This window comes from Grampus griseus, assembly GCF_964374135.1.
Source record: "Grampus griseus genome assembly, chromosome: 2".
NCBI classification, from domain to species: Eukaryota; Metazoa; Chordata; class Mammalia; order Artiodactyla; family Delphinidae; genus Grampus; species Grampus griseus.
The window spans coordinates 176257136-176282151 of NC_139018.1; the positions used below are offsets into that span (position 1 = coordinate 176257136).

The window sequence follows — 25016 nt, forward strand, 5'->3', positions numbered from 1 at the left end:
TATGTTGTTGAGTTTGAGTTGCTAGGATTTTGAGGATTTTGCATGCATATTCATAAGGGATATTGGTCTGTAGATTTTTTTTTTTTCTTGTGATATCTTTGTCTGATTTTGGTATCAGGATGATACTGGCCTCATACAATGAGGTGTGAAGTGTTCCCTACTCTTATATTTTTTCAAAATATTTGTAAAGTATTGTGTTAATTATTCTCGAAACATTTGATTGAATTCACCAGTGAAGCCATCTGGTCCTGGGCTTTTCTTTGTGGAAAGTTTTTTGATTACTAATTCAGTCTCTTTGCTTGTAAGAATCTGTTCAGATTTTCTCTTCTTTTTTCAGTCTCAGTAGTCTCTGTCTCTCTAATAATTTTTCCATTTCATCTAGATTATCTAATTTGTTTTTATAATATTTTTTATTTCTTCAAGGTCAGTAGTAATGTTCGTTCCTAATCTTAATAATTTGGGTAGGTAACAGTTTGTCAGTTTTATTGATCCTTTCAAAGAACCAACTTTTGGTTTTATTGCTTTTCTCCATTTTAAGGGATGCTGAAATGTTGCAATTAATTTCTCCACTAACTAGGAAGTGTTCGTTTATTCTAAAATTTTAATATTTCCCTCCTAATCGTTTGTATTAGTCGGGCAACAGAATGTGTTTACATACACACGCACACATATACACACACACACATACACACACGCACGTACACAGAGATTTTAAGGAATTGGATCGTGTGATTGTGGAGGCTTGATAAATCAAAATCTGCGGGGTAGGTGGCAGACTGGAGACCCAGGGAGGAGTTGCAGTTTGGGCCCAGAGGCCGTCTGCTGGTGTCACCGAGTCCAAGCTCACTCTGCTCGGCTGCAGGACAGGCCAGCGAATCGGAGACGAGGTGCTGCGGCAAGGAAGACGACTTCATTTGCAAAGCCGGCAGATGGAGAAGATGGCAGACTAGTGTCTCTGAAAAACCATCTTATTGGGGTCTGGTTGCCACTTTCTTTCATAGAATCAGCGAGGGCGAGGTGGTGAGGGAGTAAAGTAAAAGGGCCATTAGTCTTTCAGAACATCTCCTGAAATGACCAGCCTCGGGGAGGGGATGTGTTAATTTCTTTTTTCTTGTAGCCATTCACAGGTGGGCAGGGTTCCCTGAGGCAGGCCATTGTGTATGATTATAACAACAAAAGCAACGAAAAGCAAAGGTTAAAGTAAAAGAAACAGATCCAATGGAGTTCGTTGGATTTATCTCTTCCCTGTTACAGTTGCAGAAATCCTTCTTGTTCAGGGAGAGGTTAGTCTCTCCTCTATTAAGGCCTTCAGCTGATTGGATAAGGCCCACCCACATAATGGAAAGTAACCTGCTTTATTCCAAGTCTCCTGATCTAAATGCTAACCTTATCCAAGAAACACCTTTGCGAGAAGCATCTAGAATAATGTATGACCGTCTGGGCACTGTGGCCCAGCCAAGCTGACACAGAAGATTAACCGTCACATTCCCTATCCCGTTATTCTACTTTACCTATATCTGTGGTAATTATTGCAGTGAGGAAAAATTTACCCTTTGGAGATTTAATATGTCTTCCGCATCAAATGTTTCCCTCACTAAAAGAAGTCATTTAAACCGTACAAGTCAACAACATGCAATGGATTTGTGACGTTTCAGTCGATTACTGCCTGTCCTACGAAACACCCGTAGTATTCTGGTGACGTCAGATCCCAGCCTGTGCCACTGCGCTCACAGGCGGTAGCGCGCCTCGTCTAACAGAACACCTACGTGCACAGGATGCGCCGGCATCCGCCTTCAGCACGGGGCACCTTCTCCGGTTCTAGGACCACTCTGGAACATAGCCACGGGAGTTCCGAGAAATGCTACCATCTCATGAGGTCTTTTCCAAGGACTATTTAAATAGAGGAATTTCTGAGACCCTTCGCCTTGCCCCTCATCTGCCTCTACACTGCATCTCCTGAGTCCACAGAAGGAGAAGAGAAGCAGAAGGGATTACCGTGCAGGCAGAATACCCTTGGACCCCAAAATGGGAATGCCCAGGGTCCCTGTTGATCTAAATGAGGCCTATACTCCGTGAATACATTTGATCATTTTCACTTTCTCTGATGTGCGTAAAATCAAGCACAAAACAGCATATATAAGTAGCCCTTTCCGTGATGACTGGTTACATTTTTGAAAAATACATTCCATGTCAAAATGATCAAAGTTGACTCTTTTGAAAAAGTAACATTGTAACACTCCAATAATTGAATGTCCGTTTGTATAAGAATGATACCTTAAAACCATATTTAGTGAGCCATAACTGATACGAATGTACACTGGTTTGTAGTGTAACACGCTGCATTTCTTAAAGTTCAGTGTCTTTATCAATAAAAGAGGTTTGGCTGTTACTAGTGGAAGGAAGGAAAAAGCTCACTGACTAGGCAGTGTAAGTTGTACATTGTTTGCATAAAATTAATAAAGTGAAGGCAAATTGATAGTATGCTGTAAATATGAATTGCAAACGTTGCACCTTTGTGTGTGTGTATGTATATACTTAAAGTATATACACATGTATACACACCCACACACATGAATTAGTAGAAGCAATTCATTTCCTGCTCTAAGCTCTCAGCAACTTCCTTTAGCTTTGGTGGATGGCGTGAAAGTTAGTGTTTTTGGTCTGTGTGTCTGCACGCGCGCATGTGCTGGCTTCCGAAGGGTGATTGCTTCTCAGTGGTAGAAGCGCAAGCTTTAACGATTCTCTCTGCTTTTTCCTACTACAATACAAAATAGTCCATATGAAGAGAAATTGGTTTTTTCTTTAATTGGTAAGAATTGCAGAATGTTTTTGCTCTGTATAATTCATTATAGAAATCGTGTTATAAACAATTCACAAAGCACTGCTTATCATGCATCTGTTTTCAAACATAATTTCTTGCAAATGATCTCCTAAAAAAATCATCAGTTTTTCTCCCCTTCTGCCCCTGCTGGAGCATGTCAAGCATTTTTTTTTTTTTAAACAGGATCAGTTTGGGGACTTCTATAAGTTAAAACTGTTCTTTCTGTTTAACTACAGTGTTTACCATAAAGTTCAATAAAAACTAAGCCATCCATTTGCTGTTATTTCTTTTAAAAGCTATTATTTATCCATCTCTACTTCTGTGTTTCTTCCTAATCCTGTCTCTTATTTGTCCAGTGTTTAAACACCAGTGAGCCTCTAGTTATATTGCCTATTTTATAAATCTAGCAAAAATTCCCATTTGTTCCAATATTCAGTCATTTTATTAACGAATGCTATGTAGGTAACTACAGCTATGTCAAAATTTACTGCCTTAATATTTTTTCCAAAAAAATAAAATTTATACAGAGAGAACATTTAGAAGCATTCTTTCAAAAGTGGTACAGGTTATTTCTTGAACAAGAAAGAACTCTGCGTAATCTTGACATGTCTGGAATACTACTTGGAAATACTTTCTCGGACAGAAAGAAACCATTTCTGCTTGGAGAATTTTAGGTTGCATAGACTCAACTTAAAAAAATACATTAAAATTTCAAATCCAATTTTACCCCTTTCAGAATTATATTTTTATATTAATTTTTATGTGTGCATACTGTATTTTCTCATAATTTTGAAAGAGTAAGTTAGAACTCATTTCTTTATTAGCTGGCTGGAAGATTAAATTCTCATGTGGTTTTTCTATTTTTTTTAATGGTAATGCTGTGCTGTGCTTTAAAAATATTGTTTATGGTATCGGGAAAACTTTTTAAGACCTAGGTAATTTTTTTTCTTGGAAATTGCAAATTGATATTTTATATTAGCTTCCATGATTTCATTAGGTACTTTGAGTTTCTATTTTTATTTTTTGCTGGAGATGAGTTGAAAGGTTCAAGGGTAATTATGGTATTTGAACATTTCTTTATACTGAAAGCAACTTTTGTGTCTGTGACATTCCAGAGGTGAATTTTCCTTGTTTGAAAGCCATTTCCCCCTTTATATACAAAATTAGCATATGTATGGCTAGTTAATATAATCCATGATAACATTTAGTTTTCTTTTTTTTTCCCCTGACACTGTTTTATAAGATGGATGTAGAAGGTGACTAATCCAGCCACTCCAGATCTCAGTAACTTTTACAGTTTACTGTTCACGTTGCTTTTCAGTTTAAACTTCCTCCCAAGATTTTTACTTGTTTGTTGTTTTAAGATGTTCTTAATTATCTTTCTTTGTCTTTGGGATAATTTTATGATGGGCATAGTATGGGAGCATCACTTCAACAGTAAGTTTGTCTTAGGATAATGTTACTACATAGTGTTTACATGTCTCTTATGTTTATATCATTATAACAAGATGGGCATTATATTCAAAATGTTGATTTTAATGGAAATTTCCAACATTCTGTTGTCAGGAGCCTGTTGTATAATAATTCCCAGCCGCTTAGTTTTTATTAATGTCTGCATGAGTTCTTTTTAAGTCTTCTTTAAAAGTTCATTCATAGTAATATTTTTCTCTTCCTTTTTTTTGATAAATTTATTTATTTTATTTATTTATTTTTGGCTGCGTTGGGTTTTCGTTGCTGCGCGCGGGCTTTCTCTAGTTGTGGTGAGCGGGGGCTACTCTTCGTTGCGGTGAGTAGGCTTCTCATTGCAGTGGCTTCTCTTGTTGTGGAGCATGGGCTCTAGGCACGTGGGCTTCAGTAGTTGTGGCGCGTGGGCTCAGTAGTTGTGGCTCACAGCCTCTAGTGCACAGGCTCAGTAGTTGTGGTACATGGGCTTAGTTGCTCCGCGGCATGTGGGATCTAACCAGACCAGGGCTCAAACCCTTGTCACGAGCATTGGCAGGCAGGTTCTTAACCACTGCATCACCAGGGGAGTCCCTCTTCCTTGTTAAGGTGCCTATTGAACTCATTCAATATTGCATTGGTCAAATTAATCCATTGTGTTAAGAGAATAACTTTCATCCAACGTTTTTGGCAGTTCTCCCAATTTTTTTTTTTTTGAAAAGCACATTTTAGTATATTTAAGGTGAGAAAATAATAATTAAAATGCTTATTTTTACCTTCTTTTAAGAAACTAAGCACTTTTCTTGATTGTGTTAAAATAAATGTATTTCTTCAAAAAATCAGGAAGTTTAGAGTGGACCCTTCTATAGACCTCTAATTTTTGAGGTGCCTATGACCAATATTGCTCTGTTATAATTCAAGCAGCTTTCACTGAAACTCTTCTTTCCCAATCTACCAACATCTGTAACATTTAACATATTAAGAGCTTATATTCTTAAAAACATTGGGGCTGCATAATATCTGATGTTATTATATCAGATTGGTTACAGAAATGTAACCAAAGATGGAAACGGTGCCGTTTGAAAATCCAAGCGGTCACACAGTAGGATTTATTTTCTTGTAGTTAACAGAAAGGCAGGTCGCACTCTCCTTCACACCTGTGGTTTTTGAGGCTCTTGGTGTTGGTGGTGAGTTACCTTGGCTCTGCTGGTGGTGGGGGGGGTGCCTTTTGTGTTAATGGAGATGACTGCCCATAAGATGATCGTGTATTTTTTTTTTATAAAATGTCATCATAAATGTCAAAATTTTATGAAAAAGTAAGATCATTAAAATGATAACTATTTAAATTATAAAAATTTACACTGAAGTTATTTATGGGAGCCAAAGAATATGATAACAATTTGTGATTTAAAAAAAATTTCCTATCAATTTGATTAGTTTAGTTGTAAGTTTTCAAAACCCAGACTCCTTCTCTTTTATCATCTTCACTTCTTAGGTGAGACTGCTGGTTCTCTATTTATTTTCCTTGACCTTTGGTCTTTAGTTTTTATACTGTATTCTCATTAAAAAAAATTTCCATTGTTTTTACTTTCATTGCTTTTTAAGTATTTTAATTTATTGGCTATTTCTAACCTTTAAGAATATAAAACTTTGATCTATTACCATAATCATTTCAAAATACAGAAGACTGGAACCTGCCTCTGAGACACAGTCAAAACGTATTTTCTGTTATATGTTGGTATAACCACACAAATACAACTACCAGTACCGGATTTCATTTGTTTGGTGTTTTTGTGTGTTTTTTTTTTAATTGTAAAATTACATAATATTATGGAAACTTTAAAAAAATAGGACAAAACAGTTGCCTACAGCCCTCTTTCCCTAATACAGTCATTGTCTGCTTTTATACTTTTTTCTGTATCCATACCAATTTTTATATTAGTAAAAGTAAAACTCATAGTATAACTATGACTGCCGTATATGTCCAGTTTTTTCCATTTATTAGTATATCAAATGCAATTCTAATGGTGCCGTATAGATTTTTTAAAAATATTTTATTCTGTATCGGGGCATAGTTGATTAACATTGTTGTGTTAGTTTCAGGTGTTCAGCAAAGTGATTCAGTTATACGTATACATGTATCTGTTCCTTTCAAGTTCTTTTCCCATTTAGATTATTACGGAACATTGACCAGCGTTCCCTGTCCTATACAGTAGATTCTTGTTGGTTATGTGTTTTAAATATAGCCGTGTCCTCAGCCCCATTTCTTTGAAAAGGTGTTTTTCATAATTAATCATTCCCATACTTTGTATGTTTTGGATGCTTCAGGTTTTTTTTTTTTACTATTAAAAATATCACTAACATTTGAAATTATAGGATGGTTAGGCATAATATTTATCTACAATTTGAAGCTAATTTTAATACCAAATGAGTCTTAATTCACATACGTAAGCATTAAATGTAATACCCTTTTGATGAATGGTGTTATATCAATAAACATAGTGAAGTAGCTTTGAAAATAACCAAATCACAACTGCCTGAGTTTAATCTTTTTTCTTTTACTTTAGAGAAATGTCAAAGTCAAATCAGATTAGAAGTACTTGCTGAAAAATCTTCGTTTCTACCCCTGAGCCTATGTTGTGAAAACCCTTAAATTACAAGTATTTGGAGTAATTTCTATTCCCCTAGTAGATCAGGAACTCTTTGAGGGCAGTGACACTGTTTTATATATTTTGTATTTTACACGTCATCTTAAATACAGAGGAGTATCAAAAATATATTTAATTATATTTGAAAAATATCTTCTAACAGAAAAAGAGCTTATAATTTTTAATCCCTAAATTAAACTGCTGCTTCTCTTTGATAATTTTTTCCTGTTATTTCATAAAGTCACTGAAGGCTCACCAGTTTTTCTCTCATACATCTATGTGTGTGGAATAACATTTCAAACTTTGTTCTTGACTTTCTTTCATCTTTTAATGTTTGAGCCAAGGCCTTGGCAATTGTTTTCTTTTTCTGACACTAAAAGAAGAGTTACTTAAACCTGTAGATTGTTATGCCTGCCTCATACGTTGCTGTGAGAGTTAAATGAACTAATGCACGTAAGTGCTTCAGATGGTGTCTGTCATCCAGTAAGTTCTCCACAAATACCCACTAGCACCACCACTTCTGTTGTTTTGGTATTAATATTACTAATAAGGGAATGATCTAAACTCAGACCAAGAATCACCTTTTTCTGGTCATGACATCATAATTAACTATCTGGTGCTTCAGTACAAAGTATGTATTCATATAAAGTAGGAAAAGGATTGTTCAGTAAGTATTTCTGGGACCACTGGTTAATTACTTAGAAAACTATAAAGTTACAGCCTCACGTCACAAACTTGATCTCCTAATCACAGCTGAGTAGTTCCAGATGGATTTAAAAAATTAAGTGTAAAGCCATGTAACCTATTTTTTTTTAATTTAAGAAAATTTGGGTATTTATCAGACTAAAGGGTAGGAAAGTCATAAAAGCAGTGGAAGAAATGACAAACCAAAGAAGTTCACAGATTCAAATACATAAACCTTTAAACTTCCTTTGAAAAGGAAAACTGAAAATCTTAAAAAGTCTTTGCAACAAATAGGGCCAAGGGCTGTGACCTTAACAGATACAGGTATGTGTATATATATTTATGAAGACCCCAATCAAAAAGTGATCAACATGTATTAACCAACAATTTACAGAAGAAATAAATGCAGATGAGTAATAAACGTGAAGGAGAGCTCAACTTTACTATCAGTTAAAATGAAATGATACACAGTTTTTCACTTGTCAAATCCCTACAGATTTTTAAATGGTTAGAAGTCCTTTAATGAAAGAATGGTAATAGGGGCAGTTGTACTTGGAAATGTACACTGTTATTAACCAATCCGAGAAGCATTTGGACAAGATCTGTCAAGCTTCTTGCAATTTGCCCTAATAAAGTCATCAGTGACATAGAGTAACAGGAATGTACAGGGATGTTTATTGCTGTCCTGTTGAAATGAGCAAATAACAAGCAACTTAAATGTCATCTTTTATAATAAAAAAGTAAATTTACTTTAAAACAGAACCATACAAGTAGATAAGTTAAAAGTCATCGTAAATTATTCCTGCTGGAAAATATTAGATAAGAAGCGTCTCCGTGTGATGAAGGGCTGACCTGCAGCTGCAGTCGCACTGTGAAGCCACTTTCCTATTGTAATAAAGTAAACACGCTGTTCCTTAAAAAACACAAATCTTTAGCAGCTGTGGGTAAGAGCCCTGGAAAAAGCCTGTCCGTAAAAATGTTGAGCCAATTATAAATTACAAAAATGTGAGATATAAGGAAAAATACATTTTGTACGAAACTCTTCCCTTACTCCAAATTCCTTGTTACTGCTTCTTTCCTCCTCCTTCTTTTTAAAAGCCAGCTTTTGCTAAGACTTGTGCACAGAAAACAAACTAGAAGTAAATGCGTTCTAGGTTATTTATTCACATTTATTGGAAAGAACCTTCTGCTTGCTTTCAGTTTAAGTACACATTCTTGGTCATCTTTTTAATAAGAGAACCACCTAAGACCTGAAGGCCAGAAATTATTAAACCCTTTTCCTGACATAAAGGTCGCTCTCCTTTAGGCTTAGACTTAACCGAGGTGTGCTGATGCGTCACTCACTGTGTCACTGAAGTTTGAAAGTTACAGTCTCTTTGCTGCCTTGAAAGGCAGACCCAGTGTGCCGTTACCTCTGGCCACCTGGTTTGGTTTTGCTTTTATCTGAGAGGCAAGTTAAGTATTCTGGATTTCATACCTTTTGTCATATCCTCTGTTGTTCTGGGCTGGGGATTTTTCTTTTCTTGTTTTCTGACTCTGTTTTTGTGTATGCACATATATGTATGTACAGGTGTATATGCGTGTGTGCATATGTATGCGTATGTGTGTGTGTAAATGGTGGTGTAAATATGGACCATATATAGGTGTGTGTGTTGAGGAAGTGAGGGATCATGGGTAAGGAGGACAGGAGGGAGGGATGCTCTGTAGGTTTAAATATAGGAACAGAAGTAGCACAGCCCTAGAAGGAGTATCTAAGAAAAAATGAAAGGATAGTTAATGTACACTTAGGTCTTTGTTTTATTTCTTTAAAAATGCCTTACCACTTTAATAAGGTACTTTTAATATTTATCATATTTAAATCTGGCTTTACTATTTTGTGTCTTTCGTAGCATTACCCAATTAAAAACATATACGCCCCTTAATTGGTTTTTCCCGTTCTTGCTAGACGTGTGCTGTGGGAACGGACACAGCATGCTCCTGCCTTCGAGGACTTTAAGTTTAGGTGGGACGTAGCCAGGTACTGGTCCCTGTCTAGTCTGTAAGGCGTTTGCCATATGCTAGGCACTGAGCGAATGCTTCACATGGACAGTTTAACCTTAATAACCCTGTGAGGGGTTGACAGTATCCTTATGTTAACGCTGAGAAATGAGCCTCAAAGAAGTTTTTAAACAGTTGGCAAGTCACCCAGTTAGTAAGTAAGCCAGTGACCCAGGCCTGTCCCCCTCCAGTCTGAGCCTTTAACACTCAGGGAGCGGAGCTCCGATTGGATCCGTATGGACCTGGCTGGCTTTTCCCTTTGTTTTGTACATGAGGCATGGGGCCAAGGTACTCAAGCCTCGGAACCTGTGGGAATTCCACTTGCCTGGTCGTGGCCACCTGGAAAACATGTGAGCGAGGTCAGGGCCGTGTCGTGGTGCGTGGGCGCATGTGGTGACATCCCTGATGCACTGGCCCGGGTGCAGGGGCCAAGCAGCTCCGATGCTCCCCAGGGCTGCTTCCAGCCCTGAGCCTTCACGGATGCAGGGTTTGTCCTTTTGTCTGCCTCTTACATTTCTCTTGTGAAAATACCAAATGCATTCTGCTTCCTTTGTTGAAATTCATGTTAAGAAAATGAAGCAGGAATGATAGTAGAGTTTTGGGGGTTGCCTTTTTAAAATTCTGTTTCGAAAATTTACTTTTTACTTTGATCAAGCACCTATCCTGTACCAAGCGCTGTACAACTCGCATCCCCAAGCCATCCTGTAGGCCAGGGTCCTCCATCCTTGATGTCCATCGAGATCTCACGTTAGAAATCTGGTTCCCTTCTCTCTTTCTCCCACTATCTCATTATTGTTTATGATGGAAGTGAAAACTTCAGTTAATCCTACAGACTCCATTAGGTAAAGCGCTTTCACTGAAGTTCAGGATGTAGCTGGGGTTCGTGGATCAGGAATCTTTCCGGTTTTCACTTTTGGGTTCATTGTGGGCGAGGCATTTACGTCTTAGATCCATTTCTGGGCCAAACGTGTAGTGATTTGATAATTGTTTTTTCATATCGCCTTTATTTTGAATATTATTAATTTTTAAATCTAATAGTAATATTTATTTTTCATGTACCCTAAAATTCACACAGATCAGTTATTACATTATTATGTTTTATTATAAAATACCTTTATTAAAGTTTTTTCTGTTTATCAAATTTGATCAATATTCTTTTTAAAGAGAATCTATTTTTATATGTTTTATAATTATACTTGCGTCTTTTTTTGTACTACAGAGCTGATAGAGAATATATATCATATCTTAATAAGCAGGCTGTTTTCCCTCCCTTTAAAGTCTGTATTTTGAGAGTGTTGGTTAGGCCAAGAATTCTTGAATGGTGTGTATGGTAAATATCACTATTCTAGAAAAGGCATAAGACCAGAATGATATAACAACATGAAGCAGAAGCAGAATGAAATGGGAGTTGACTGAGAAAAGGAACTTTTGCAGCTGCTTTTCTAAGCCAACATTTCAAGTGACAGTGGTGAGCTGGAGGGGACCGTTTAAGCAGACAGGAAATTTATTTAAATACTCGAAAAGCTGTTTAATAAAAGATGACATGGTCTATTCATAAGAGTGCACACTTGTGGCTCTGAAACTTATTTCCAAATTTCAGTAGCCTTCAAATTATAAAAGCATAGAATTTCCATAGGAGAAGAAGAACTTGGGGCTTGGTCATTTGCTCCACCCCCTGGGGTCTCATAGCAGTTAAGTAACTTGCTCTTAGTGACAGGCAGGTTCTATCTGCCGGATCTGTGCAGAGGCCTGTTTGACACTGTGCTCTCCCTAACTTTAGTTTTCTTTCTGTTTAACAATAGATGCTGTCTGTGGCACAGGTATGTTGTTAGGCTGTGCTCAGAATATAGCATAAAAGATTCTAGTACTTCTGAGTGGGAATATTCAGCATTTATATTTAAACTGATTTTAGTGCTTTTAACTTTTTCTTATCAAATGTGTTCATCAGTCAGTCTGTGAAAAATTTTCTTTATGACGCCTGACCTCCTTAATTTGTTTTATCACGTAGTTATTTTGGTTCCTGATTTCGGAAAAGAACTCTTTATGATTTGGAACCAAATAAAATTTATGATATTATAACTATATAATTAAATGTTAGATGATTCTCTTAACAGTCGTTTTCATGAAATAGTGGAACATCTATTTACCTTTATTACTAAGTGCACTTGTAATGATATTATGGTGAATAAAATCCAGCCCAACTTTGAGGGTGTTTTCTTTCTGTATCGTGGTGGGGTCTCTTTTTTTAGTTCTAATTGCTAAAAATAGTTTTTTGTATTTGCAGCTGGTTTTAGAAGAAGTTTCCGTCTTAGTAGAAAAGATAAGAAAACAAATAAATCCATGTATGAGTGCAAGAAGAGTGACCAGTACGACACAGCCGATGTGCCCACATATGAGGAGGTGACACCCTATCGACGGCAGGTGAATGAGAACTACAGACTCGTTGTCTTGGTTGGTAAGTGATTGTTTTGTGTGTGATGCTGAGGAAATAAGTGAGACAGTGGGAATTTAACCTCAAAGAGAACAATGCTGGAAATTTTCAAGCTAAAAAAATCTCACCTTAACACCTTTTCTTCGGCCTCTAAAATGAAACCTTTAGTCTTTTTGTACCTATGACATCGAGGAGACTTTCAAGACCTCTGGGCCACGGCGTTGGCATCTTACTGGACCCTCTGTGGGACAGGGGAGAGCAAACACTGTCACAGTGTATTCAGCATATCAGGGCAACTAAGTAATAGAAATGAAAAAATTTAATGTAATCGCGTTTCCTTTGATTCATTTTGAGGCAGTAGCCACGGTATAAGCTTCCTATGGGTTTAGATCTTTGATGAAGTTCTAGGGTGTTTAAAGCTAGAGAGTTAGCGAAACCGCGAAAAGTAAGTATATGCGGGGATTTCCATAAATATTGGTCTGATTTGCATTAACATCCTAGCAGACGTCTTGTCCAGCCTTTAAGACAGGAGCAGACACAACCTTCGTGTCCCCACCCCACCCTTGTTTGTGTTTCTTTAAAAGTGTGGTGACAGGTGTATAGGCTCCAAGGATCAAAGCCAGTGATTTGGGGGGAAAATCTGGAGCCTAGAGTCTATCTCTTGTTGTGCCTTTATAAACTGAAGATGACAGTTATGCGGATGAGAATAGATGGAAAAACTAGAGAATCCCCCTTTTTATTAAGATGGGGTCCTTTGAAGGTAACAGCGTGTTCGTAACAGACGGTAGGTGACCAGTAGGAAATGATGCAGCTTCTCACATCCAGTGGCTCTGGAGGGGATCATGGCATCGCCAGATATTCCCACTGTTTGCACTATTTAGAAATACGTATTCACACACTCCAAGGTTTCCTTTAGTGACTGTGCCCTCTTCTAGTCTGTGTATACTGGACCCTCACCCCCTCTCCAACCCCACCTGGAAGAATGTTCTCCATAGGTCTTTTTGTTGCCTGGAGCGCTTACAGTGCCCCAGCTTCCCTCCTTGTGGAGCTGAGCGAGCGAGAGCCCAAGCCTTCCCCAGTTCCAAGTCCTGTTACCTCGTACTCGGGCTCCTTGGACCTCCTGCCCCTGTCCTCGCAGCACCCCTGCCCCGAGCCACCCCTCAGCAGCACCAGTCCCTGCAGAGTCCCTCCCAGCCCTGTCGCATACCTGCTCTTCACCCGAGGGGAGGTGTACTTTGTGATAAAAGGGCAGAGATAGTGTGATTTCCTACGTCCCCTTAAATCTAGATGGCCCTCTCTAGCCCAGGAGTTATTATTACAACTATATAACCTTTGGTTTTCTCTACGGGATCTAATTGAAAGAAGAAAGTAGGATACACCTTGCCTTTTTTTCTTTCCTTTAGGTGCTAACAATAAAAAAAAAAAAACCCTTTCCTTGGGGCTAAGGAAGGGGAGATAGATGAGGATAAGTTATAAGTCTGAATACTAATCCAGGGAAGAATAAAATTAATCACAGAAGCAACTAACCATAGTTGGTGATTATGGAAAGGGAATAGCCACTCCCTAGAATCTTCCAAAGGAAAAGGGGGTGGGGAAAGCTTGGCCTCACACAGATAGAATTAATCATGGGTTTCTGTGAAATGGTACTGTATGCAGATGTCATTCCCCAGCCCTTGAAATTCCTAGTATCCATTTTGTAGATTCCTTGACACTTTTCAGGAATAGTTAATCCTGTTATCTGTGAATAGAGACAGTTTTGTTCCTTCTTGGCAGGAATTTTTTAATTCTCGCTTTATTGTATCTCCTCCTCACTCCAGGCTCCCCAGCGTGATGGTGAATGGCAGCGGTAGTATTCAGTCTTTCACCAGGAAGTATGATACTAGCTATAGGTTTAGCAAATTAAGCAAATTCCCTTCTATTATTAGTTTGCTGAGAGTATTTATCATGAACTGCTGTTGAATTTTGTCAAGTGGTTTTTGTCTGCATCAGTTGAGATGATTATATGTTTTCTGTCATTTGATCTGTTGAAATGCTGACTCGTATGGATTGATTTTTGAATGTTGAATGAGCCTCGCCATTCCCAGCACAACAAACTCCACTAAGTCGTGACATATTAGTCTTTTGTATAGTACTCCAGTTATCTAGCCTGCAGTTTTCTTACGATGTTTTTGTCTGCTTCTGTATCAAGGTAATGCTATATTCATAAAACATGTAGGGAACTGTTTCCTTCTCTTCATTTCTCTGGGGAGTTTCTGTAGAATTAGTATTATTATTTTTTTAAATGTTTGGTAAAATTCTCCAGTGAAAACACATTTGGGCATGGAGCCATCTTTTGGGGGACGTTTTTAACTACAAATTTAATTTCTTTAAAAAAAAGGGAGGGGGGAGAGAGAGAGAAGGGGTGGAGAGAGGGCGAGCAAGCATGTAAGAGAGTTCATCTCTACACACACACACACACACACACACACACACACACACACACGACTGTTAGGTTTTCTTCTTTTTTATTTTTAACATCTTTATGGGAGTATAATTGCTTTACAATGGTGTCTTAGTTTCTGCTTTATAACAAAGTGAATCAGCTATATGTACACATATATCCCCATATCTCCTCCCTCTTGCATCTCCCTTCCACCCTCCCTATCCCACCCCTCCAGGCGATCACAAAGCACCGAGCTGAACTCCCTGTGCTATGCAGCTGCTTCCCACTAGCTATCTCTTTTACATTTGGTAGTGTATATATGTCCATGCCACTCTCTCACTTCGTCCCAGCTTATCCTTCCCCCTCCCTGTGTCCTCAAGTCCATTCCCTATGTCTGCATCTTTATTCCTGTCCTGCCTCTAGGTTCATCAGAACCATTTTTTTTTTACATTCCATATAAATGTGTTAGCATACGGTATTTGTTTTTCTCTTTCTGACTTATTTCACTCTTTATGACAGACTCTAGGTCCATCCATCTCACTACAGATAACTCAATTTCACTTCTTTTTATGGCTGAGTAATATTCCATTGTATATCTGTGCCACATCTTCTTTATCCATTCATCTGTCGATGGACACTTAGGTTTCTTCCATGTCCTGGCTATTGTAAATAGTGCTGCATTGAACATTGGGGTGCATGTGTCTTTTGGAATCATGGTTTTCTCTGGGTATATGCCCAGTAGTGGGATAGCTGGGTCATATGGTAATTCTATTTTTAGTTTTTTAAGGAACCTCCATACTGTTCTCCATAGTGGCTGTATCAATTTACATTCCCAGCAACAGTGCAAGAGGGTTCCCTTTTCTGCAAGCCCTGTCCAGCATTTATTGTTTGTACACTTTTTGGTGATGGCCATTCTGACTGGTGTGAGGTGATACCTCATTGTAGGTTTGATTTGCATTTCTCTAATGATTAGTGATGTTGAGCATCCTTTCATGAGTTTGTTGGCAGTCTGTATATCTTCTTTGGAGAAATGTCTGTTTAGGTCTTCTGCCCATTTTTGGATTGGGTAATTTGTTTTTTTGATATTGAGCTGCATGAGCTGCTTGTATATTTTGGAGATTAATCCTTTGTCAGTTGCTTCATTTGCAAATATTTTCTCCCATTCTGAGGGATGTCTTTTCATCTTGTTTATGGTTTCATTTGCTATGCAAAAGCTTTTAAGTTTCATTAGGTCCCATTTGTTTATTTTTGTTTTTATTTCCATTTCTCTAGAAGGTGGGTCAAAAAGGATCTTGCTGTGATGTATGTCATAGAGTGTTCTGCCTATGTTTTCCTCTAAGAGTTTGATAGTGTCTGGCCTTACATTTAGGTCTTTAATCCATTTTGAGTTTACTTTTGTGTATGGTGTTAGGGAGTGTTCTAATTTCATTCTTTTACATGTAGCTGTCCAGTTTTCCCAGCACCACTTATTGAAGAGGCTGTCTTTTCTCCATTATATATTCTTGCCTCCTTTATTAAAGATAAGGTGACCATATGTGTGTGGGTTTATCTCTGGGCTTTCTATCCTGTTCCATTGATCTATATTTCTTTTTTTGTGCCAGTACTGTACTGTCTTCATTACTGCAGCTTTGTAGTATAGTCTGAAGTCCAGGAGCCTGATTCCTCCAGCTCCATTTTTCTTTCTCAAAATTGCTTTGGCTATTCGGGGTCTTTTGTGTTTCCATACAAATTGTGAAATTTTTTGTTCTAGTTCTGTGAAAAATGCCATTGGTAGTTTGATAGGGGTTGCACTGAATCTGTAGTTTGCTTTGGGTAGTAGAGTCATTTTCACAATGTTGATTCTTCCAATCCAAGAACGTGGTATATCTCTCCATTTGTTTCTATCCTCTTTAATTTCTTTCATCAGTGTCTTATAGTTCTCTGCATACAAGTCATTTGTCTCCTTGATAGGTTTATTCGTAGGTATTTTATTCTTTTTGTTGCAGTGGTAAATGAGAGTGTTTCCTTAATTACTGTTTCAGATTTTTCATCATTACTGTATAGGAATGCAAGAGATTTCTGTGCATTAATTTTGTATCCTGCTACTTTACCAAATTCACTGATTAGCTCTAGTAGCTCTAGTAGTTTCCTGGTAGCATCTTTAGGATTCTCTATGTATAGTATCATGTCGTCTGCAAACAGTGACAATTTTACTTCTTCTTTTCCGATTTGGATTCCGTTTATGTCTTTTTCTTCTCTGATTGCTTTGGCTAAAACTTCCAAAACTATGTAGAATAATAGTGGTGAGAGTGGACAGCCTTTTTCTTGTTCCTGATCTTAGAGGAAATGGTTTCAGTTTTTCACCATTGAGAACGATGTTGGCTGTAAGTTTGTCATATATGGCCTTTATTATGCTGAGGTAAGTTCCCTCTATGCCAACTTTCTGGAGAGTTTTTATTATAAATGGGTGTTGAATTTTGTCAAAAGCTTTTTTTGCATCTGTTGAGATGATTATATGGTTTTTCTCCTTCAGTTTGTGAATACGGGATATCATATTGATTGACTCACGTATATTGAAGAATCCTTGCATTCCTGGGATAAACCCCACTTGATCATGGTGTATGATCCTTTTAATGTGCTTTTGGATTCTGTTTACTAGTATTTTTTTGAGGATTTTTGCATCTGTGTTCATCAGTGATATTGGCCTGTAGTTTTCTTTCTTTGTGACATCTTTGTCTGGTTTTGGTATCAGGGTGATGGTGGCCTCGTAGAAGGAATTTGGGAGTGTTTCTCCCTCTGCTGTATTTTGGAAGAGTTTGAGAAGGATAGGTGTTAGCTCTTCCCTAAATGTTTGATAGAATTTGCCTGTGAAGCCATCTGGTCCTGGGGTTTTGTTTGCTAGAAAATTTTTAATCACAGTTTCAATTTCAGTGCTTGTGATTGGTCTGTTTATATTTTCTATTTTTCCTTGTTCAGTCTTGGAAGGTTCTGCTTTTCTTAGAATTTGTCCATTTCCTCCAGGTTGTCAATTTTATTGACATAGAGTTGCTTGTAGTAACCTCTCATGATCCTTTGTATCTCTACAGTGTCAGTTGTTACTTCTCCTTTTTCATTTCTGATTCTATTGATATGAGTCTTCTCCCTGTTTTTCTTGATGAGTCTGGCTAATGATTTATCAATTTTGTTTATCTTCTCAAAGAACCAGCTTTTAGTTTTATTTATCTTTGCTATTGTTTCCTTCATTTCTTTTTCATTTATTTCTGATCTGATCTTTATGATTTCTTTCCATCTGCTAACTTTGTGGGGGGTTTGTGTTCTTCTTTCTCTAATTGCTTTCAGTGCAAGGTTAGGTTGTTTATTCGAGATTTTTTGTTGTTTCCTGAGGTAGGATTGTATTGCTATAAAACTCCCTCTTAGAACTGCTTTTGCTGCATCCCATAGGTTTTGGGTCGTCGTGTTTTCATTGTCATTTGTTTCTAGGTATTTTTTGATTTCCTCTTTGATTTCCTCAGTGATCTCTTGGTTATTTAGTAGTGTACTGTTTAGCCTCCACTTGTTTGTATTTTTTAAAGGTTTTTTCCTGTAATTGATATCTAATCTCATAGCGTTGTGGTCAGAAAAGATACTTGATATAATTTCAGTTTTCTTAAATTTACCAAGGCTTGATTTGTGACCCAAGATATGATCTATCCTGGAAAATGTTCTATGAGCACTTGAGAAGAAAATGTATTCTGTTGGTTTTGGATGGAACGTCCTGTAAATATCAGTTAAGTCCATCTTGTTTAATGTATCATTTAAAGCTTGTGATTCCTTATTTATTTTCATTTTGGATGATCTGTCCATTGGTGAAAGTGAGGTGTTAAAAGTCCCCTACTATGATTGTATTACTGTCAGTTTCCCCTTTGGTTGCTGTTAGCTTTTGCCTTATGTACTGAGGTGCTCCTGTGTTGCGTGCATATTTACAGTTGTTATATCTTCTTCTTGGCTTGATCCCTTTATCATTATATAATGTCCTTCTTTGTCTCTTGTAATAGTATTTATTTTAAAGTCTATTTTGTCTGGTAGGAGAATTGCTACTCCAGCTTTCTTTTGATTTCCATTTGCATGGCATACCTTTTTCCATCCCCTCACTTTCAGTGTGTATGTGTCCCTAGGTCTGAAGTGGGTCTCTTGTAGACAGCATATATATGGGTGTTGTTTTTGTATCCATTCAGCCAGTTTATGTCTTTTGGTTGGAGCATTTAATCCATTTACATTTAAGTTAATTATCAATATGCATGTTCCTATTCCCATTTTTCTTAATTGTTTTGGGTTTGTTATTGTAGGTCTTTTCCTTCTCTTGTGTTTCAGACCTAGAGAGGATCCTTTAGCATTTGTTGTAAAGCTGGTTTGGTGGTACTGAAATCTCTTAGCTTTTGCTTGTCTCTAAGGTTTTTAATTTCTCCATCGAATTGGAATGAGATCCTTGTTGAGTAGAGTAATCTTGGTTGTAGGTGCTTCCCTTTCATCACTTTAAATATGTCCTGCCACTCCCTTCTGGCTTGCAGAGTTTCTGCTGAAAGGTCAGCTGTTAACCTTATGGGGATTCCCGGTATGTTATTTGTTGTTTTCCCCTTGCTGCTTTTATTATTTTTTCTGTGTATTTAGTTTTTGATAGTTTGATTAATATGTGTCTTGGTGGGTTTCTCCTTGGATTTATCCTGTATAGGACTCTCTGCTTTTCCTGGGCTTGATTGACTATGTCCTTTCCCATATTAGGGAAGTTTTCAACTATAATCTCTTCAAATATTTTCTCAGTCCCTTTCTTTTTCTCTTCTTCTTCTGGAACCCCTATAATTCGAATGTTGGTGCGTTTAATGTTGTCCCAGAGGTCTCTGAGACTGTCCTCAATTCTTTTCATTCTTCTTTCTTTATTGTGCTCTGCGATAGTTATTTCCTCTGTTTTATCTTCCAGGTCACTTATCCGTTCTTCTGTCTCAGTTATTCTTCTGTTGATTCCTTCTAGAGAATTTTTAATTTCATTTTTCGTGTTATTCATCATTGTTTGTTTGCTCTTTAGTTCTTTTAGGTCCTTGTTAAACATTTCTTGTATTTTCTCCATTCTATTTCCAAGATGTTGGATCATCTTTACTATAATTACTCTGAATTCTTTTTCAGGTAGACTGCCTATTTCCTCTTCATTTGTTTGGTCTGGTGGGTTTTTGCCTTGCTCCTTCATCTGCTGTGTGTTTCTCTGTCTTTTCATTTCGCTTAATGAAAAGCTGTGTGTTTGCGGTCTCCTTTACACAGGCTGCAGGTTTGTAGTTCCCGTTGTTTTTGGTGTTTGCCCCCAGTGGCTAAGGTTGGTTCAGTGGGTTGTGTAGGCTTCCTGGTGGAGGGGACTGGTGCCTGTGTTCTGGTGGATGAGGCTGGATCTTGTCTTTCTGGTGGGCAGGACCACATCCGGTGGTGTGTTTTGGGGTGTCTGTGGCCTTATTATGATTTTAGGCAGCCTCTGTTCTAATGGGTGGGGTTGTGTTTCTGTCTTGCTAGTTGTTTGTCATAGGGTGTCCAGCACTGTAACTTGCTGGTTGTTGAGTGGAGCTGGGTCTTAGTGGTAAGATGGAGATCTCTGGTAGAGCTTTCACCATTTGATATTATGTGGAGGTGGGAGGTCTCTGGTTGAGCAATGTCCAGAACTCAGCTCTCCCATCTCAGAGGCACAGGTCTGACACCTGGCCAGAGCACCAAGACCCTGTCAGCCACACAGCTCAGAAGAAAAGGGAGAAAAAAAAGAGAGAGAGAGAGGGAGGGAGGGAGGAAGAAAGTAAAACAAAGTTATTAAAATAAAAAATTTTAAAACCATTAAAAATTTTTAAAAAAAGAAAGAAGAGAGCAACCGAATCAAAAAACAAATCCACCAATGATAACAAGCACTAAAAACTATACTTCAAAAAAAAAACCGGACCAACAGAACCCTAGGACATATGGTAAAAGCAAAGCTATACAGACAAAATCACAAAAAGAAGCATGCACATACACACTCATAAAAAGGGAAAAAGGAAAAATACATATATAAAAAGGAAGAGAGCAACCAAATCAATAATGATAATCTACCAATCTACCAAATCTACCAATGATAATAAACTGTAAATACTAAGCTAAGATAAATATAAAACCAGAAATAAATTAGATGCAGAAACCAAACCTAAGTCTACAGTTGCTCCCAAAGTCCGCTGCCTCAATTTTGGGATGAGTCGTTGTCTATTCATGTATTCCACAGATGCAGGTACATCAAGTTGATTGTGGAGCTTTAATCCGCTGCTCCTGAGGCTGCTGGGAGAGATTTCCCTTTCTCTTCCTTGTTCGCACAGCTCCCGGGGCTCAGCTTTGGATCTGGCCCCGCCTGGGCGTGTAGGTCGCTGGAGGGTTTCTGTTCTTCGCTCAGACAGGACGGGGTTAAAGGAGCCGCTGATTCGGGGGCTCTGGCTCACTCAGGCCGGGGGGAGGGAGGGGCACGGCGTGCGGGGTGAGCCTGCGTCGGCAGAGGCCAGTGTGACGTTGCACCAGCCTGAGGTGTGCCGTGCGTTCTCCCGGGGAAGTTGTCCCTGCATCCCGGGACCCTGGCAGTGGCGAGCTGCACAGAGTCCCTGGAAGGGGAGTGTGGACAGTGACCTGTGCTCGCACACAGGCCCCTTGGTGGCGGCGGCAGCAGCCTTAGCGTCTCCCGCCCGCCCCTGGGCTCCGCGCTGTTAGCCGCGGCTCGCGCCCGTCTCTGGGGTTCGCGCTGTTAGCCGCGGCTCGCGCCCGTCTCTGGAGCTCCTTTAAGCAGCGCTCTGAATCCCCTCTCCTCGCGCACCAGGAAACAAAGAGGGAAGAAAAAGTCTCTTGCCTCTTCGGCAGGTCCAGGCTTTTCCCCGGACTCCCTCCCGGCCAGCCGTGGCGCACTAACCCCTGCAGGCTGTGTTCACGCCGCCAACCCCAGTCCTCTCCCTGCGCTCCGGCCGAAGCCCGAGTCTCGGCTCCCAGCCCCGCCCGCCCCGGCGGGTGAGCAGACAAGCCTCTCGGGCTGGCGAGTGCCGGTCGGCCCGATCCTCTGTGCGGGAATCTCCCCGCTTTGTCCTCCGCACCCCTGTGGCTGCGCTCTCCTCCGCGGCTCCGAAGCTCCCCCCTCCGCCACCCGCAGTCTCCGCCCGTGAAGGGGCTCGTGGTGTGTGGACACCTATCCTCCTTCACGGCTCCCTCCCACTGGTGCAGGTCCCGTCCCTATTCTTTTGTTTCTGTTTATTCTCTTTTCTTTTGCCCTACCCAGGTACGTGGGGGGTTTCTTGCCTTTTGGGAGGTCTGAGGTCTTCTGCCAGCGTTCAGTAGGTGTTCTGTAGGAGCTGTTCCACGTGTAGATGTATTTCTGATGTATTTGTGGGGAGGAACGTGATCTCCGCGTCTTTACTATTCCACCATCTTGAAGGTCCTCCCTAGGTTATCTTCTTGAGTGAGCTTTGCCAGTTTGTCTGAAGGAATTTGTCCATTTCATCCAGGGTGCCAATTACATAAGCATAAAGTTGTTCATGATATTCCTTTATTATCATGAATGGGCTGTAATATCCTGTGGTAGTGTCCCCACTTTCATGCCTGATATCATAATTTGTGTCTTCGCTCTTACATCAATTATCTATTGTTGTATAATAAGTTACTGCAAACTTGGTGACTTTCAAATAGCAAAATGTGTATTGTAGGAAGGTTTCTGTGGGTCAGAATTGGGGAGTTTGGTCATGACTTAGCTGGTCCTCTGTTCCATGGCCCCAACAGGGCTGCAGACGTATCTGGGGCAGAGGCAAGGGTCTCATTTGAATTCTAGACCGATGAAGGATCTGCTTCCGAGACCACGTGGTGTCGGCAGGATTCACAGGCCACCCCTAATTCCTTCCCACTTGGGAGCTGCTTCATCAAAGTGTGTGAACTGAGAAGGTAATCGAGAGTCAGCCCGGAGCTGGAGGCCACAGCCTCACACGGCCTGGCAACACATTCCACATTCTGTTGGTTAGAAGCAAATCACAGGTTTCACTCACATTCACAGAGAGGGAGTTTACACAAGGGTGTTAAGAGCAGGAGGTGAGGGTCATTGCTGGCCTTCTTGGAGTCCACCTGCCTAGCTCTTTGTCCAATTTATCGGTCTTTTATAGCACCAAATTTACATTTAACATTTTAAAAACTTTTCTCTTCACAATTTCATTGATTTCTGCTCTTTATTATTATTTCCTTTCTCTGCCTACTTTGGATTTATTTAATTTCTCTTTTTCTAGTTTTATCAAGTTGAATCTTAGATCATTGAACACAGGTAATTGTGCATAGATGTAAATTTAAATTTCCCTCTAAGCACTGCATCCTATGAATTCTGATCTGTTATGTTTTTATAACATATCATTCAGGTCAGAATATTTTCTAAATTCCTTTGTAGCTTCTTTGACCAGTGAATTGTTTACAAACATGTTATTTAATTTCCAAATGCTTGGGGATTATCCAAATATCTTTTGGTTATTGATTTCTTGTTTAATTTCATTATAGTCAGAGAATATGCTTTGTATGATTTCAATTAAGTTTGTCAGAATTTTTTTTTTTCTGGCCCAGAATATGGTCTGTGTTGTTGAATGTTCTGTGTGTATTTAAAAAGAATGTGTTCTGTTGTTGTTGAATAGAGTATTTTATAAATATTATTTAAGTCAACTTGGTTGATAATGTTATTCAGGTCTTCTGTATTCTTACTAATTATTTGTCCATTTGTTCTGTTAATTGTTGGGGAAAGAATTAAGTTCTCTGTAACGGTAGCTGTGTCTGTTTCTCTTTTTACCTCAGTCCACTTTGTTTAATAGGTTTAGAAGCTCTGTTGCTAGGTAGATACACATGTAGGAGTACTATGTTTTCTTAATGAATCCACTCTTACTATGTAATACTCTTTTTTACCCCACGTAATGTTCATTGTTCTGAAGTCTGCTCTGTATGATATATAATGTAGCCACTCAGGCTTTCTTTTGCTTGTTATTTGCCTGGTACATCACTTTCTGTCTTTTTACTTTAACCCATCTATATGTTTATTTTTTGCGGTTTTTTTTTTTTTTTCAGACAGCATAGTATTGGGTCTCATTTTAGTTATCCAATCTCACCATCAGTGTCTTTAATTGATATGTTTAAACTTTAACATATACGTTTATATATATATATTAAATAACGGTTTTAAGTCTACTGTTTTATTATTTGTTTTCTGTTTGGCCATTTGTATTTTTTTTAATTTTTCTTTGTTCCCATTTCTGCCTTCTTTTGGGTTATGTGACTATTTTTTCTTATTTGATTTAAATAAATTTGATGACTTTTTGGCTTTATCTCTATGTGTAATTATTCTCTAGTTCTTTTCAGGTTTTTTCCTTATCTTTGCTTTTTAGCTGTTGGATTATGATGTATCTTTTATTTTGAGTTTAACCTGTCAGGATTTCCTGGACTCCTCAAATCTGAAAATTTATGACATTCACCAAATTTTAGAAATTTTTGGCCATCTTTTTTCAAAGACTTTTTTGCCCCAGCCTCTTTCCCCTCTACTTCTGGGGCTCCAGTAGCACATATGTTAGACCCTTCACTGTTGTCTCACAAGTTTTTCCAAGTGTTTCTCTGTTTCTCATATTTGATGATTTGTATTGGTTTATCTTCGAGGTCTCTGACTCTTTCCCTCATCACCTCTGCTTTGCTGTTGAGCCCACTGAGCAAACTTTCTTTCTTTCAGGTATTGTATGTTCTTCAATTGGGAAATTACCAGTTCTTTTTCATAGTTTTTGTTTACCTAGTAAGAATTTCATTTTTCCATTCATTTCAAGTGTGTTTACTTTCACCTCGTGAAGCTTAGCTGCTTTCTTGTCTTGGAAAATTCCAGCATCAGGGTCATCTTGGGGTCAGCATCTGTTGTGTTTTTCCTTGAAAATTCGTCACCTTTACCTGGTTCTTTGTATGTTGAATCATTTTTCTGCACCCTGGACGTTCTGAACATTATTTCATACAGACTTTGGGTCTTACTGTATTCCACTGGAAGCAGGCTGTCAGCCTGACTGGGCTCCCTCTGCATGCCTCAGTTCAGTTTTCAGGTCTTTGCTGCTCTGGGTCTGTGCCATGCGTGTGGCACTGGGGTAGTCAGGGCACTGGTTTGAAGCTTAGTTCATTTTATCAAGCCTCCGTTTTGCTGCTTTGGGTTCATCTCATGCACAGCTTCAGGGTAAACCACGTCTTTGTGGGGTCTTAGCTGTTCGGCCCACTGCTCCACGGTCGGCCCGCTGCTCCACGGTTCAGCTCTGAGAGAGACTCACCCTCTGGGCAAAGCCCAAGAAGAGATAAAAAAAATAAAATGGGAGACTTCACCCCCTTGGGGGTCACCTCTCCAGACCTGGCTTCCTTTTACTCTCTGCCCGCTTTTGTTTGCTTTTCCAGAGCCCCAGAGTGCTGCTTTCTGTGTGCCGTCCAGCGGTTTCCGTTGTAATCGGTGGGCCAGGTAGGCTGTTCTGAGCTTACCCCCCTGGAGTGGAGCTAGAGCTCCCA

At 39.0% G+C, this 25016-nt stretch overlaps 1 protein-coding gene across 2 annotated transcripts in view; it reads left to right on the plus strand.

The window, feature by feature from the left end:
* MPP7 (MAGUK p55 scaffold protein 7) overlaps nucleotides 1–25016 on the plus strand; it is a 278434-nt gene that overhangs the window by 213065 nt on the left and 40353 nt on the right. For both annotated transcript variants that reach the window (XM_082649281.1, XM_082649280.1), the window contains exon 12: nucleotides 11915–12085. In XM_082649281.1, coding sequence (XP_082505407.1) covers nucleotides 11915–12085 — 171 coding nt within the window. The remainder of the gene's footprint in view (nucleotides 1–11914; nucleotides 12086–25016) is intronic.